General features: G+C 40.8%; 1 protein-coding gene across 1 annotated transcript in view; it reads left to right on the top strand.

The window, feature by feature from the left end:
* The first annotated feature begins 431 nt into the window (after positions 1 to 431).
* The window catches only part of man1a1 (mannosidase, alpha, class 1A, member 1), a 156,172-nt gene continuing 138,673 nt past the window's right edge, over positions 432 to 17,930 (top strand). Inside the window, exon 1 of the mRNA XM_061051620.1 lies at positions 432 to 1,163. Coding sequence (XP_060907603.1) covers positions 651 to 1,163 — 513 coding nt within the window. The 5' untranslated portion in view covers positions 432 to 650. The remainder of the gene's footprint in view (positions 1,164 to 17,930) is intronic.

Genomic DNA, 17,930 nt, shown 5'->3' with positions numbered 1-17,930 from the left:
ATACAGTTATTATTTTGCAGTGACTGATTAGTTAAACAAATATATAGATATAGTGCAAATAAGTGAAGTTATAGTGCAGTGAAAGAGTACAGTTATTATTGTGCAGTGACTGGATGAGTAAATAAACAGTTTTAGTGCAAAAATGTACCAAGTGTTATATATACACAGTGTATATTATGATATATATACATAATGCAGTATACATTGCTCAACGCGTAGTCCTAACACAGTCTAGCTTTAGTCCTCTTCTTCACTGTTGCACGGTTAGGAGGCAGTGACTTCTCGAAAGCGGCTGTCAACGCTTTTATACCCTGCCTCTGGAAGGCCACGCCCCCCACGTTCCAACCAGTCACAGGGCAGAAGGTGATTAGCTCATCGCGGCTGTCAGTCACGCCTCTCTGCCGCTGCTTCCTGTGTGTTAGCCGTTAGACTCTGATCTGTCTGCAGAGAGTCTCCGGTATGGGAAGCCACCTCACTCCTCAACTTTTTACCGGCGATTTTACCGCTTGTACTTTACATTTGACACGCTTCACATCAACTGGACATGGATTCCTAGAACGGAATTAGCAGGAAGTGAGCCCCGACGAGTTACTTCGAGCGTTTTGAATTTTTTTTTTTTTGGGGGTAGTTGTTGAAGCAAGAGGGGGAAAATGCCAGTTGCAACTCTTCTACCTTTCACCGCGACCCCGAATAGGAAGTCAGCCAGCCCGACCTCGTTCAGGTTGACTGAGAAATTCATTTTGTTATTAGTGTTTAGCGCCTTTATAACCCTCTGTTTCGGGGCCATTTTCTTCTTACCGGACTCGTCAAAGCTGCTTCACGGAGTTTTCTTTCATTCCTCCGCGGTGGAGACCAACACCCGCACCGGGCAGCAGGACAGCGGGGACCCGGGTTCGGCTGGAAACGACGAGAAGGTCCTGGCCAAAATCAGGAAAGACCACGAAAAGGCTCTCATCGAGGCGAAGGATACTCTACAGAAACGTCCCGACGAGATCAAGCAGGACATTTTGAAGGAGAAGGAGAAAGTTCCCAAGGAGATTATAGGTCGAGGTGGGAAGGATGGCAATAATTTACCTTTCGTTGAGTATCACCGCCCACCGGGGGCGACCGGGCACGAACCTCTGGACCCCGAGACCCGGGAGAGACGGGCTAAAGTCAAAGAGGTAAGGCGCGCTGTTCGTTCTACGCCAAACTCCGCCGAAAAAACTCACAAGTTTGATTTCGACTTTGAATAGTGTGCTGGATATTCATGGTAGACCCTAACTTTACAACACACCACAATGTTTCACATCCAATTAACAATTCGGCCTACATACAAAACACAAAGGAGCACTAAATGTATGGAAAATTCAACTTTTACAAAATGTTCGCGTGTTAACTCGAAAGTCAGCTCCAACGCAGAAAGGTGCCAACATATAGGTGTTCAACCTGTGAATTATTAGATCAAGCCTTAGCACAGTAAAAACGTATCGTTGCTGAAATTGGCAAAACGTCTCGTATTCGTAAGATGAAGATCTGTGGTGAGAGCTACTCGCATCTGACACATTGATTTGGCAGCTTTTCAAACGGAGTTTTGCGTGGCGATCTTCTTTCCACGTAATCGAACAGCAGTGAGTTTTTTTTGGGGGGGGGGGGGGGGGGGGGGCGCGAAAGAATGCATGCAGGATTATCCCCCTTCCTCCCGGCTGATTAGACCTGTTTTACGAGCTTCAGTCAATACGGGACTGGGGCAAAACCAGTTGTGGTGGTCATTTACACCTGTGGGAACACTGTGGGAACACTGGGGATTAAAGAAGGGAGGAATAAAACCCAAAATTTAGCCCCTTACTGTTCTTAATATGACCTATATGAATGTGTGCAGCACGGTTCCTATACCTGAAAGGTATTTGGGTGAACCTGGGGTTTCACACTTGCTTTGAAATATTTGCCCTGTCACATTAGGGGGTTTCTAATTTGACCTGCAGCAGGGTGGAAAATACCAACAGGTAGCATGTCAGCTATTGTTGCGTTATGTCACCGCACCGCGTGTGTGGCTAAACAAGTCTTTCAGAGGTGGTTTCAGGTGTCTGCTGGAGCTCTGTGCAGTGAGGCTGCTGCTTTATTGGAGGTGTTATCATCCCAGCCCTGTGTTCATATAGATGGCTTGTACTGGAAAATCTTTAACCACATTTAGATGGAGATGACAGAAATATCTGTAGTCTTCCTTGAAAAGGGAGTTTTCACAATTTAGTCCAGGTGACATGTTCCCATTTGCTTCAGGGTATAGATGGATAGGTACTTTATTGATCCTGTGGGAAATTCAAAGCATGCAGTAGCAGCTTACAAGTCACACACGACATGATACATTTCCCCCTCTCCCATAACCTGAACGAAGATTTAATGAAACCCCTACATATCTCATTGCAAAAAAAAGACTGTTGAACAACACCTATGGCTGATGTAAAGACATACAGAAGGACTGATATTGGCCTTGCATTGTGGGTATGTGTGCAGGTAATTGTGGCCTAGAGCTGATATGAAAGGGTCAGGTATCCCTTAGGGCTGTGGTCAATATGCACAAAATGTACTTTCACTATGATGGATTTGAGTGACTTACTCATTATTGATTAGGAAATATTATTTAGGACGAATATGTGTTGTGTTTAGAGCTATTCAGACTTAAAAAGAGATAATAATGTTCTAAAGATCGCCTTTGAAATCGTATTACTGTCCCATCAGTTGGCAGTTACACAGAGTCAAACCTTGAGAAGACAAGCTTGAACTTTATAGGATCATATGTGCCCAGCATAAAGCCCTACACTGTCAAGTCTCATATCACATCATGATACTGTATTGAGCATGCGCATGTGCAATCGCTGCACTGAAACCGTAAAAGATCATTGCATGTGTTTAGTATTGAAGACGGCGTGGTTTGAAAGTCGTTTCTGACCTTCAGATGCCATCACCTGACCTGCCGCTGAAAGGTTAAGAAAGCCAGCTGTCACGCTGTCAAGCACAAGGACGTGGCATTAAACACATCGCATCAAGGAGGGGCTGTACTGTTTACAAATTACAGTTTGCCGATATGTTGCATCCTCCTGTCAACTGGCTGTCATCACATAGGATGTATCACAGACATCTAATATACAGCGCAGATAAAATACACAATTTTAGCTCAGCATGAGAGTTCAAGTTGAAATGCAGGATTTGTACTGAGTGGTAGTAAAACTAAGCCATAACCCATTTAATTAGAGTTATAAAGAAGTGAGCAGGAAAGTAAGTAGACCGTCATCTGAGTCTTTTATTTTGTTATTTTAACAGTTTATTTATGACATAGATTCCCTTCATTCACATCACATTCTGGGACAGAGCCCCTTAAAATCCCAAATGTCCTCCTTCCCTTTTTCCCCTCTATTTATGTTAGAATTTCAACTCTGAACTGTGTCACTTAAAAAACAATAACAAAGAGCTTTCTGGGAGAAAAGTCAACATAATGCCGGCCCCTTAAAAAAAGAAAGACAAAACAGTTTTGACGATTCTTTGGATGTGTTAACTAAGCTCTGTCTGTGTTTATTAAGTGAGCAGATTGTCAGGCTGTGGGCTATTTTTCATAATGGAAAACATTAGGTTCATTTAAATGTGAAAAAAAAAGTACCACTGGCATCAGACGGGAAAAAAAAAAGTGGCACAAAAATGTGCTCCAGCATCATCACACAAAGTAAGATTTAGGTCAATAAACGACTCAGACTTGTTTCTTTTTTTAACTCTGAATAGTAAACTTATAAACAGGTTCAATAGCGCTTTAAACTTTAAAATAAACACTTTTTTCTTCAGATTCACCTGCCGATTCCTTAAAAGGTGTCAATGTCAGAATCTGACAGCTGAGTTGGCAGAGGAGAATCAAAGCTGTGTTTTTTCTTTTTAAAACTAAATCAGTCGTATTTGTAAAAATAAACACTGGTCACTGGTACCTCTTCTCCACAAACATGGACGTTTGCTCCCGTATTTGCAGACTAATTAGGAAGCGTTTGGAGTTTTTGGAAAACAAATAAATTGGTTCAGAGGCAGAATACTGTAGTCAGTTTCCGGGTAGTGCAAAAAAACCCAAACATTTTCCTTGACCTGAAATTTGAAATGTGACATCAGCTGGTAAGCCCTATACTGCCATTTCAGGACGCGATATTAACGCCCATGTGACATTTGGCCTTCAATATGAATGTCATAGAGGCGTTACAGGGACGAGTTTGTGTCGGCGGGGGAAGAACCTTTGTGTGTGTGCGCATGTCTGAGTGGGTGTATGTGGAGTGTCCCTTGTATTTGACACATCGTGCAGAGAAACAAGAACCAAAGCCAGTTTGATGGAAATACTCCCGTAATGGGACGTTCCAGTAAGGCCTTTTTGTTCTCAACGTTTCGTGACTTACCACATTCCACTCATACTATAGCTATTGTGTGCTATCTTTAGTGTCAAGAAAACAATGTCAGTATATACAGTATGTGAAATAGTTGGTGCTTACTGTTAGGACTTCCATGTTCTCTGACACTGCCCTTTATACAGACCTCCTTCCTGTGTGTCAGCTGTTCAGATTGTGAGGCTGCAGTTTGTCACAGAGAGGATAAACGAGACACGTCTTCATCTCTGTTTGCTCACAGTAAACTCACAGTGGTGCAGAAATGGTCCATGACGGTGCAATATTTCCTGACAGTAAAACAAATGCACAAGTCTGCCAACACCCTGTAGCCTAATGAAGCAACTAAGGAACACATTCAGAACATAGGAAGGGGGGGTTAGCACTTTTAAGTACAAGAAAACAAGTGTGCAGCCAGATACATTTTTTTATGGCCAATATAACACCAAAACAACACACAATACAGTGATTATTGTAAAGTACAGTAAAGATAAAATAGAGAAGATTATTTGAATTGGTTGTTTAATTCCTGATATTAAATAGATTTGTTTGTTTTCTCCAAATAATTCATGGCTCAGGCTCAAAGCATATCTTGGTATAAATATCACCTTAATATTACTTTTAATGCAGTTCTGGAAAACCACTCATACTTCAAATCAATCCCCTTAATGGGTTTGAAGAAAGCATCCTGGAGTATTGATAGAATCAGCATATCTGTGTTTTGAGGATTTTCATACAAAAATGTCAAACAGCACGCACATCTGAAAAGTTGAGTACTGGGTGCTGGACAAAAAAAATCCAAAGGCAGAGAAAGACTACACCAGAAGCTGCTCCCATTAAATCTTAATGGGAATAATCACCACATGTAAGTTAAGTTTCGGGCCCTCGCCCTTCATCAGACATCTGATCTCTGTCTGTTGAGAATTTTCATTCATTGACAGTCAACGCAATTGGACGTCAGAACAAATAGGAGGGGGGGGCACCTCCTTTAAACAAAGGCTCTCATTGGCTGTTATAGGGCTTCATGAAAGTTCAGTGGAATAGCTGAGTATTTTTTTCTGTGGATCGTTATGGATGTAATGTGTTTGGATTAAATGGCGGGGATTCGTTTTGGGGGGAATATTATGATTTTAGGCCTAGTTTTAAATATCAAGCCACATTAGATTCCTGTAAGATGTCATCATCAGCCTGCTTTGTCTTCTTTTCCATCTGATATATCCATTCCTCTGTTTTTAATTGGGCAGATGCCATTTGAATAAATCAACAAAGCAACGAAGAGTACAGTTCTGACAAACATGTTCACATCAATATTGATCAAACATTGTAGGAAATTATACGTGGTACGATTTAAACAGCAGAAATGTCAGCTGAGGTGAGTTTTCATTTGCCTGTATCCTTGATCCCACTGTTGACTGGAGCGTCGGAGCTTTGGTTGTTAGTTCATATTTTTACTACATGAAATCTGCAGCTCTTCTCTGCTTTGATAGGAGATAATTAGACATGCTGATGTAGAACATTTTAGACACTCGGTTGGCGTTTGTCTCCAGAGAACTCTAAACATACTGTCCTAGATTACCTGCTTCCATCAGAGAGGAGCTTCAAAGTCCAAACTTCCAGACAAAAATAAACCACGATACACCTTATTATTAATATTATTATCAATCAGTTCTAACATGTTGAACCTGCACAGAGGTCATACTCCATTGCATTACTGCAACTTATTATATGCAATGTTTTAAAACAGTCTTTATTTAACAAGCACAACGCCATTAGAAATGATCTCAAATAAGAAGATTTATTCCATTTTTAGCTATGAGCTCATTTCCATGTATACTCCCTTGGCAGGCACTCACAGAACAATCAGCAGACACTAAAACAAGATTCATTTAAATGCAACCCCATTACACAACATCTATTATTCTTACATTTAGAAACATCTTCAAAACACACATCAACAAATAAATACAAACACATTCATCGACTATGAAATTACTATTCATTACAGTTAAAACTCTGAATCACTGTCGCATTAGTGTCGACACGATTGCTGGCTCAATATCCTTAAAAGAATAAAAGTCTTAGCTAGTTTTAAGCTCAGCTGAGAGCAAATACCAATGTTTGATTGAATTAAATGATACATCTGTTTGAGTATAAGCAGAAAGCTGCAGTGGGATGAGACTGATATGAAAACTAAATACAAGGCAATGGTGGAAAAACATTTGATTGCTTTGACTAAAGTGTGGTACACACTACGAGATAATAACACTGTTTTTGGGTCCCAATCGCCCCTTCCAACAAAAGTAAGCCAAGTCATGACTTTATTATTGTTTTAAAGAGATTTTTCTGTGATGTGAGTTGTGTGGTAGTCAAGACCACACTAACCAAACCAAGACATACCAGAGACCAGAGTGCTCTGAGACCGAGTAAAGACCTAGACCATACATATCAATGGAAAATCATCATCTTGTGTGCAGCAGGCGTGTCACTAATTTAGACCGTGAAACTGGGAAGGTTGCGACCGTAGCTGGGAGATTTAAATTTGAGATTTAAATGATGATTGAATTGAAGTCTCACATTGAAGTGTGTGTTTTCCGTTTCTTTCTCTCCTTGAATTCTCAGTAAAAAGTTGTCATAAACAATGGCCAACCAGGAGTCTGGTTGTTTGTGAATGAAATCTCTTCATGTGTTGTGTGTTGTTTTGGTCTCCACATACTAAAGGAACAAAAGCGTTAAATCTATCATTATCTGTCGTCATGTGTGGGTCTCGCATATATTCATCATCTATTATGACTCTAAAAGTCTTTCTGGTGTGGGCCTGGCTTCAGTTAGCGCTGCTTTGATGCTGTTGATAAATATTAAAGCTTTGAATCGCTTCTTTGACTTGTACTTGACTTGATTCAGGATACTGCATTTTACAGCTTTCATTATAATTCAAGGTTTCATTATTTTATGCAGCACCAAGGTCTTGGAAGAGTTAGTGATACTTCAATTAATCTACGTTTTAGCAGCTTGTAATTGTCTTAGTAATGGCATCATAAGTTGTACTTACAAAGGGTGATTTTAAAGTATTGGAGGATATCATATTTAAGGATGGCACCGTTGTAAAAGAAGTTGGTATGTATGATTTTAGGCAGCACTAATAGATACAAATGTCATATTTATGTCTTGTTAATACTGTGGCTTGGCATTTGATTCTTAAGGTCTTACAGCAGTGCTGTTGTAAATTCTGTCTTTGCTTTGCTGAGATCCTAAATAAATCAAAGTAGCACCTAGTTTTCTTAAGCATAAGAACATGACATCATCAGACATGGAAAGCCTAATTTGGACGATAAATCTTGAGGTTTTAATGCTTCTATGTTGACCCTCCTTTTTTATATTTTCTTCCTCTTCTCCTCAGTAAAGCCAAACTTTGTTGACCTCTCAAAACCATCTCACAGTCCTCCCTTAACCTCCAGTGACCTGGTGTTATTTAGTCAAGTTATTAGAGGATAAAGTTCTGTGATCTTGGCCTCTCATCCAGCCACAATCTGATCCGGTCATGCAGGGATCTGGCCTGTTTCCCCGGTCTCAGTGGGTGAGTTTTGTGTTTGGGATGTTGCAGAGGGCAGGCTGCAGGGGGCCACTCTGTGGAGGATAAACTGCTTGTTGTGAGCGACCGCCACAGTCCTGCAATCAGTTAAATCTGTTTGTGTGCTCGGAATCAAAGGCTCTCTGGAGAACTACACATGGTTAATAGCCCGAGCTTTAACTCGCTCCCTCAAAGGCTTTGTAGACAGGAGACGTGGGGGTTAATTATGCAAAACGCTAGATGATAATCTGAGGGAAAAACAAGGTGGATTGGCCTGATCCTGGATACTAGACCGTATCGGCACAATAAATTACTTTACCTCTGCATGCAACATGTTTTGTTCTACCAGCTTGAAACAGATTGCTTAGCTGGATTTTACCCATAATGGAATATTATGAAACAACCAGCAATGTTTTCCTATCAAGAAATCTCTTCAATTAGGGAGTATTTGTTCTTTTTCAAATTGCATCATCACCGTTTTATCTTGCCTTGTCAATCCAACACAGGGCTGCTGATGGAACCCTTGTTGTTAGTCAAACTGAAGGGGTTAATAGGTGACCTTTTTGCTTTTCCCCTCTCTCTGACCGAGGTCAACAGCAGGTCAGACAATGCCTGACTTGAGTAAGCGCTGGCTCTTTAATAGATTTGAAATCAAATGAACATCATTGATTCAAACTTCATTTGAATAACCCTTTGACAGAGAGGCAGTGTAACAGAAAAGGGACATTTCCAATGATTAGGGAACAAGAGAGGAAACAGAAACTGAACTTTCCCTCATGATTATATCAGAGAATTCTGTATAAATCTGGTGGAATTACCCTGGCTGTCTTTTACTGTGACAGTTTAAGCATGCCAACTTTGGTGAGGGTACTTCCAGGTATGTAAGGCTGATGATGAATCTACACACGTCACAGATTTGGAACTTTCATGTTACAGTATCACTTTGAATGGCTTTCTCTTTGATAATATTTCCATCTGCCAAAGGGAGAACCACTGATCGAAAGGATGTTTAATTACTGTATTACTGGAAGAACTGTGGGATCTGCTGACATAGTGGAACAGGTATTAGTCACATGATGTACTACATTGTGTTTGTGAAATTGAGCATCAAAACTCAGGTTTCAGATCCACCACAAGCCCCATACTTTAGATGGTTTGTTCACACATTTTCAGCCTCATCTCTATGACATGGTAGTGTAGTGTAAAAATGCCTGCAGTTGTAAGTGATATTTCTGTGCCTCAGGGGTGCAGCCACAGAATCAGATGTTCCCCTGACACTTTAATTTCGACATGTACTTTCATGTAGTTGGTGGCAAGAAAGAGAGCTACAGCCTATTACAGTGATATGAACGCCCCAGCTTGTTTTGCAAACTGGCTGCGATGAAAAGGGAAAATGGCACTCAAAAACTGAGCACAGAGGAGGCTATGGACAAGGATACAATATCCAGTGTTTGAGCTGATTTCATCCACTTGCATTTGGGCTAGAGTACAAGGACAAAAAAAGTGCTGCTGTGAGGGGCAGGGGCTGCAGCGCTCGAGCAATGCTTTCTGGGTTATGTATAGACACTGCATCAGAGCAGATGAACTCAGCTTCCATAGTCGATATAGCGAGAAGTAGAGTAGACAGAGCTGTACTTCAGCTCAGGTAAATTATTCAAGGCTTTATGAGCGCGAAAGTTTCTGCCATTTTGCCAAAGCACAAAGTGATTAAATATTTGGACGGTGTACAAAAACAGAATTTTAAATATGTATCTTTGGGCGTGGCGAACACATATGCTGCTACTGTATCTTCACTGGCACTAACAGCTGTTGGAAATCTAAATGTACACACTTTATTTATTACACTGTATTCTGGGGACGCCCTGGATCTCCACTGATGCTATTCTTTCCGTGGCAGCATTTAATTTTTTATTTTAATGACAGACTTGTTGCTAATTAAAACACACACTTTCACCTTTTGTGCTTTGAGCAACAGCTGCTGTCCGATCTGACTCATCATCCTGCTCTGTGTGTGTGTGTGTGTGTGTGTGTGTGTGTGTGTGTGTGTGTGTGTGTGTGTGTGTGTGTGTGTGTGTGTGTGTGTGTGTGTGTGTGTGTGTGTGTGTGTGTGTGTGTGTGTGTGTGTGTGTGTGTGTGTGTGTGTGTGTGTGTGTGTGTGTGTGTGTGTGTGTGTGTGTGTGTGTGTGTGTGTGTGTGTGTGTGTGTGTGTGTGTGTGTGTGTGTGTGTGTGTGTGTGTGTGTGTGTGTGTGTGTGTGTGTGTGTGTGTGTGTGTGTGTGTGTGTGTGTGTGTGTGTGTGTGTGTGTGTGTGTGTGTGTGTGTGTGTGTGTGTGTGTGTGTGTGTGTGTGTGTGTGTGTGTGTGTGTGTGTGTGTGTGTGTGTGTGTGTGTGTTGGGATGATGTGGAGCATGCTGCCGTTTCAGTATGCAGATGAAATGCAGATGAGCCCAGCCATAAGGGCAGCATGTTTGCAGTATTTACTCCTTTCAGCTCACAGTCTTAAAGGACAATCGCTTCACATCCTGTCACCTCCGTCAGCACCTCTTCTTTGAGATGCACAGACACACTTGCCTTGCACACAGGAAGCTGTAAGCAAGTACACACTAACACACACTGTAGATTAGAGGTCTGTAAAGGCTTCTCCTCACTATGTGTGTGTCATACCCGTCCCTTTTCTTTTCTTATCCCCTCCCTCTTCTATACTCTTTAATCTTCTTCCCCTTTCTGCTTTGCTGTCTTCAAGATACAGTTCAGCTGTTTTACCTCCCATCAAAACAATTTGTTTTTATGTTGTGCATGCATGTGTGGGAGTGTCTTTGCAAGCTACAAAAGGAGAAAAAATAAGATTTGCCTGTTTGCCCACTTTCAGTAGTTTCTGTCTCGGGCTAAACTGGCAGCCTATTAGTCCTATTTCTGTATCGACCAGTTGAACTAATTGCCTCTGGTACCCTGGCCCCACTCCTTTTTTAGAGTGGAAACTAGATGTATGTGTGTGTATATATGTGTGTTTATGTCTCAGAGTTACAGCTGAACCCTTCAGGTGCTTTCTTTAGTTTTCTAATAGCTATAAAATAGCTGTGGTTCACTCCGAGACCTACTGCTTCCTGCACTGGTGTGTGTGTGTACATTAATGAGATGTTGTGTGCTAATGAAAGGAGAAGGAATCCTTTAAGTGATTAACCATTGGAGGCATTGTTCGTTTCCAATGAGTCTTAGTAAAGATGTAGAGAAGTCGTGTTGCTGCTTTTACATTACACCTTTCCTGTTACTCACATGGACAAGAGCTCCATCAGAGAGGAAGTTAGGGACAAACTTTTATAAAAGAAGTTACATTTTTTCATGTGAACACCCTTTTTATTCTCTACATTTAGAGTTACGTTGTCTTCTCTTTGCATATCTACAATTTATATGTTGTCACTTCCTCCCTTATGTGTAGAAAAAGCTCAAGACATCTGGATCACTTCTTCTTTCTTTAAAAAACATTTTATCAGCTGGCTATCAACGTGTTCAAAGTGAATTGAAACCAGCGGCATAAAAACTTTTTCTACTAGCATGTTCATTTATGCAATTTAATGTGCAATATTATTATTTTTTATAAGTTTGATGTTTAAAACTATGAAATCTGTTATTTTAATAATGGATATTATTGAAAAGTACTTCAGATCTTTAGCAACATTTTTACCCAAAAGCTGCTGGTAGCAAAAGAGAGAGCTGTCTAAATTGCACAAATACATTTGCAGCGTTTCAGTACCAAAACATTGCCAACGTATTTGTGCATTTAAACATTGTGCAGGAAATTGTCTGCATTTTTGGCAATTCAAACAATTTCGGGCCATTTTCACCTTTTATTATTTAGGACAGCTGAAGAGAGAAAGGAAACGTGATGAGGAGAGAATGGGGGATGACATGCAGCAAGGTGCTGAGGTCTGATTCAAACCACAAGCGCTGCAAGTGAGGACTATTGACTCCTTACTGGACATGGAGTGCGCAACGGCTAGGCTATCCGGGGCACAAGTTGTAGTTTTATTGCCGTGGTATGGTTGGATTTTTTTCTGGAATTGTATCCAAGTTTAAAAATCTGTAATTGTGACAACCCTACATGAAACATAAATCTCCATCGAGCCAGAAATATTTTCCTCATCAGTTAGTAAGTGACCACAAATATGACCAACTAGCTTAGCTGATAGTGGGGTAAGAGCCTGGAAGAGGGAAAAACATTTGTAGTTTTACAGTCAAGATTCAGATTAAGAATTTAAAGTCCATTGGGAATGGCAGAACGGTTCCCCAAACGTCCATGTCTTTCTATTGGCAGGCCAACAAATATATTAATGAATTAAAATGATTTGCAAATGGAACTCTGTCACTATAGCAATATTGATTATTTGGCTCATTGTTTGACAGGAAATGGCCATGGGATGAAAAATATTTCCAAGATACTGTATCATACTGGTTAATAGAGAAAAAAAAATTTCTCTGCCTTGTCGTCAATTTGAGCAGAACCTTTTTTTCTTAAATGTATATTCTCACTTCTTTCAGGTAACAGATTCATTACTGTTTGGGTCAGGGGAAAGATTTCATATGATAATGCCATTGTTTGAATTAATGCATGAGGGACGAGGTGGAAGAAAACCTTCCCAGTGTGCATTTGGTTGAAGCAGAAAGTGTAATTAGGTAATTACCAATTCATAGCTTCGGCCATAGGCAGAGACTCTAGGCTACTGTAATATATTGTCTTCCCTGCTGGAGACAAATCATGCTGCACCTGTAGCCAAAGGCAGGGACGCTGGCTAGGAGTGTAATCCAAGTAATGAATATTGTAATAGCGTGATAAAGTCACTGTAAATATATAGTCCCAGTGGATCGCCTGTGAGGCTTTAGATATTTTAATTCCATATATTAGTATGAATAGTTACAGCAGGACTCTTAGGACGTCGATGTGGATCGATTGGTTCAATGGGGGGTTTCGGGGGGGGACTGGTTGCACTGATGTGGAATGAGGATGGATGTGCTCGGTCCAGGGCTTGCGTTCATTGCTTCCTGGTCCTGAGGTCTCTCCTGAAGGGACTCCAGAGTGACTGATGGGGTCATTTTGTAATTTGTGGACTCACTCAAACTGTCTTCTATGTATTTGTGTCCATGTGCAGCCTTTATATAAGTCCAGTGGTATCCAGCAGCAAGCCCCATCATCCCACACACCATGGGTCTGCATGGAGATGGTGGTTTATCAAGTGTTATTGCCTATAGGAGCGTATCCATCTGAGACTGATACTATATCTACTCTCCCACCTCCGTTCCTGCTCATGCATAGTCATTGAGCATTGGTTAGAAAGAGCCTGGAGCAAAATAAATTAGATGGATCGTTATTACTTTCAGCTAGTATTTGAGCTATAGGTCAAGGCACGGGCAAGCCTTGGAGCGTGGATAGGGAATACAAAGCGTGGGTAAAGCGAAATCAAACAGCCAAACAGATACCATATTTGAGCCCAATAGGTTGAATATAAGTCACCAAAAATGCATTTTGAACTTTGGGAGAACATGCTAAAATCAAGAACCACCCCTTGATCTTAAATTAATTTTATCTTACATCAAGGAAAGTTTAAAGTCCGAGTGAAAAATTAGGCTGTTTGCGTACACAAATACAGCTCCTCCGGGATGTTCTTCAGGAGATTTCTGCAACTGTCAAAGCCCTAAAAGTGTTGATTTCAGCATCAGCAGACAGAAGTTTTCAAATATAAAGAGCTGAAAAGCTTTGCACTCTACTTTCTCGCCAACAAGCGACTTAGTTGCATTTTGTAACAAAGTATTTAGCAGCTAGGAGCCAAAAAGAGAGCAGAACAAGAGTAAATATTGGACTTTCATTTAGCAGGAGTCAGAATATTTGACTGAAAAATTAACTTTCTTCACCACTGCTTGATGTCTAAATAAGATCCTTTTTTGTCAAGTTTCATGACTCAATATAAAGACCAATGAAGTCAGTGTCAGTGTTGAGTGCAAAGTTTGTTTCTAATGCCTCCAAATTGCCAAAAAAAAGTCTTTGAAAGTTGAATTATTTCCCAAGTATTTGTGAATGGACTCATTGATTAAGCAATAAATACGCAAACAATTTATCTTATTGTTCCTGGACAAATAATAGATCCCAGGCACTTAGTGTATGAGTTCATTTGGACATTATGAGCAGAGCTTTTGCCACGTTACAACTTATGGACCAATATACCACGTCTCCCTGGGATGTTGTTTGTTGCTGCACCAGTTTTAACCTCTCCACATTTTGGAAAGCTGTGACAAAATTGAGATAAAACTGTTTCCTCTTAAATGCCAACAAAACACAAACATAGGTGCATTTTTGCCGCGAGCCTAATTTGTTTGGGTTGTGATGCATGAATGCGACAGATGATTCAATTTAAGAGAGTTAAGATTTAATGCTTCCAAGTGCTTCAAGGGTCCCAGTGAAGTTTAATGACCAAAAATGGTTGCATTAGTTATGAGGCTGTGTTGTTTGGCCTGTGGTGGTTCTAAACTTGCTCTAAGTAATGTGACGGAAGTGTTATAGTAAGTCAGTTTATGTTGCGGCGCCTTTAACTTTGAGATAAATCAGTGCTCTGGAAAAGGCGGCTAAATTAAATGTCAATAACAAATCATCAATAACCCTTCAGGCTTCAGCTTGAACCACCTCCGTCTGATGCTTCAGTCCTCTCACGCCACTCTCTCTCTTCCACTTACAGCTCGTTTTTTAAAGCTTCTAAAGAGCTCGCAGCACCGGCCATCAACTACAGCACAACACAAACTAGTGGACAAGCACTCAAACCATTATAGAACAAGTCCAAATAGAGACGTATTCACCGCTGTCCCAACATGACAAAATCTGAAATAGATTTTTAGACTCTGGGTTGAGTCTTGTGGTGTTTAGCTTTATATTTCATCCTCTCAGACCTCCTGTAAGTACAGGCTGACATTTTGAGTTAAAGGTGAGCTTTACAGCTTTACCTTCCTTTACTGAATCCTATCAATACACCACAGGCTCTGACCTGCAGTGTGAAGTGGGCCTGCTTTTCTGCTCTGTGTGTGTGTGTGTGTGTGTGTGTGTGTGTTCGCTCTCCTCTCCCCGCTGTGGGCTGCTGCCTTTTGGCAGATTCCAGTAGCTCTACAAATGTGACCATGTTTTATTTGGTACCCCAGGGAGTTATGACGGCCCCCTTAATTTGGGGCCTGTGTGTTTTTCTTCCCTTTACCCCAAATCCTCTTTCACCTCTCTATTCAAACAAAACTCCTGGTGATACAGTAGGCTGTCTTACCTTTTTTTTTTTTAAAAGATGATTAGAATAATCTATTCCCACTACTACTGCTTCCTTTTTGAGGGTAAATTTGCATTTAAGGCTTACTCTGAATTCCTGCTTCTGCTATGTAAAGTCATAATTTGTCTGAACTTTAGACACAGCTGCTGTTTGAGAGAATACATTGAAAGAGACTAGGATTGTTGCAATGGCAGAGTTTTAAACCAAGTTAAAATCTAATTATATCAATGTCTGATTCAATACCACAGCTGCTAAATATAGAAGTCGTGGGCACCCAATTTAGGTGCCGTTTCTTGTTTCTATTCACCACAAAAATGCGAGCTAACTCCTGCACATTGTCAACATTGCACGGAAACATTGGCAGCATTTTTGTGCGGAAAAAAGCTATTTGTGTTATTTCTACAGAAGTCTCTCTCTTTAAGGCAGCTTGTTGTTAAAGTTTGACTGCAGAGCTTGTAGTTTTTTTTTTAAAGCTTCTTGACACTAGCGTTCATCAAATAATCAAGATTTCATCGTTTCAAAAGACATGATGTTATTGAAAAGTATCAACGTGTCAATAACCATAAAAAGAGACGTCCTTATTCTTATTATGTGATTTTAAGTACATTTTAAAGCTGGATTCCTAAAGTCATCTTTAAAACAAACATGCGTGCCGATAATACAGGTGAAAAAACCTTGAAAAGGCTTGTGTTAAATTTCAGTGCCTTTGAAACAGTCTTTGCGGGGGCCTCAGCTTCATCGAGTCAAGTTGCTAACGTTTGCGCGACTTCAAATTCCTCAAAACGTCAGGTGACTAAAAAGTTGACGGTGATCTGACTTGTTGTACTAAGAAAGACGTCGGCTCCAAAACCGTTAATGTCTGCCTGAAACCTCTGGGAAAAAGTGAATCCTACATGCAAAACAGGACACTCATGGTCGACTGATAGAGAAGTGAGATTTGGCACTGCGCTCAATCAAAAAAAAAAAAAAAAGTTGCATCTTCTCATAGCGGACAGCCGAGCATGATTACACAAAGCAAATTCTGCTCTGCTGCATTCTTATATTTCACGAGAATCCCTCCCATTTGTTGAGCTACCTCCATTTACTGTGTTAATCTGTTGTTGCAGCTGTTAATAAAACACAGCACAATGTCTCCATCTGGTTCACATTAAACACTTCCAGCAGTTCAGAGGGTGAAATCCCTTCCCTTTCACAATACAGGTTTTTATTATGAAACATGTGCAGGCAGGGTGCTGCAGGAACAGCAAGGTAACACTGGGGGAAGTGGACTCAATGAAAGTTTAAATCTTTTTGCGATATTTGCACCAGCACAGAGGAGAGTGATGACGGTGATGAATCACTTGTGGGACGTCGTTATATTCACATTTGTGATTTATATTGCATTTATTATGTGAACCAGCCAAACACGTCCCAATCCGAGTTCAAGTGAGGCTTTTTGAATCATTAGCAGTCCACATTAGGATTGCAGGACTACAAGCGTTCCTCTTCCTGCAGACAGTGATGTATGTAGAGCAGATCGGCCTCTAAGCCTCATGGGACTTTGGGAGAACACACACATGTAAAATCTACAGGCCCCCGAGTTGCCATTAATGACCGTGCCTCGTGCGTTTGTCGCACTAGTTGGATTAGTGAGGCCAGGAGGTGCCATTTATCTTGTCTGCCTCAGAGCTAACACACTGCTAGCTCATTAGCATTCAGAGGTTATTGATTACATTTAGCCGAGGTGTTTGGGTTTGAGGAGGGCTGGGAAAAGGGCAAAGAGGCATAAAAACAGTATTACATCAATAACTTCTGTATGGCACTTAATACTGAGCACTGAGTGTGTTATTTAAGGGCAAATCAATGCATTTTCTTAGTCTTATAAATTCATCTGTTTGACCTTTTATGTCAGCGTAGCACATTATTAGAGGACATTTATAATTGATTTATGCTAATGACGACAGGAATGAAGTTCAGTGATTTCCCTGAAACCTTTACATTTGAAGTGATTTCTCTCCAGTGAACATCTCGTATCTCCGCTTTGGTGATTCTGCATTTGTTTTGTAACTAGTGCAATCAGATATTCTGTCATTGGCTGTTGAAAATTCTTCTTCCTTGTGGTTGAATCGAACATTTGCTAGGCATTTTCTGAACCTAAAGGCCTTTCATAAATGTCTCATGAAAAGTTTTGCTGCTGAATAATTTTAATAAGAAAAGTTGCAGGGATGAAGGGAAGTCTTTTTCGCTGTTTATGTACGGTCCAGAGATGTGACTGTAACCCCCCCCCAACCATTCATTCCTTTTTTTAAACCTTTTATTCAGCACCTTTATCAGCCTACATGAGTCTTATTATTAACCTGTAACATGCACTTTTAAGAGCAACAGAAGAGTCAGTCCTGCACTTTTTCTGTTGTTCAAATCTAACCACAAAACAAAGCATCGTCTTTATAAGAGAGACAGTCAGGGTGGATTGTAGTGGAGGAGGTTGTACCACCGTCAGGGTTCAGAAGCAGCTTAGCTGACTTCACTGACAGACAGCAGAGAGTGTCTGAGCAGCGTACAGACTGGAGTTACTCTGCCTGACCGAACACTGTCCAGCGTGGCCCTGCCTTCCATCTCTGTCAGATAGTTTTGTGATTGTGTTCATTTTGGTTCTCTGTTGGTAAAAGTTTTCAGCCTGCAAACTGTCTCTCCTGCATTGCTT

The sequence above is a fragment of the Labrus mixtus genome, chromosome 12 (genome assembly GCF_963584025.1).
Source record: "Labrus mixtus chromosome 12, fLabMix1.1, whole genome shotgun sequence".
NCBI classification, from domain to species: Eukaryota; Metazoa; Chordata; class Actinopteri; order Labriformes; family Labridae; genus Labrus; species Labrus mixtus.
Note: the sequence above shows the minus strand (reverse complement) of the source record. Positions and strands in the feature narration are given on the sequence as shown.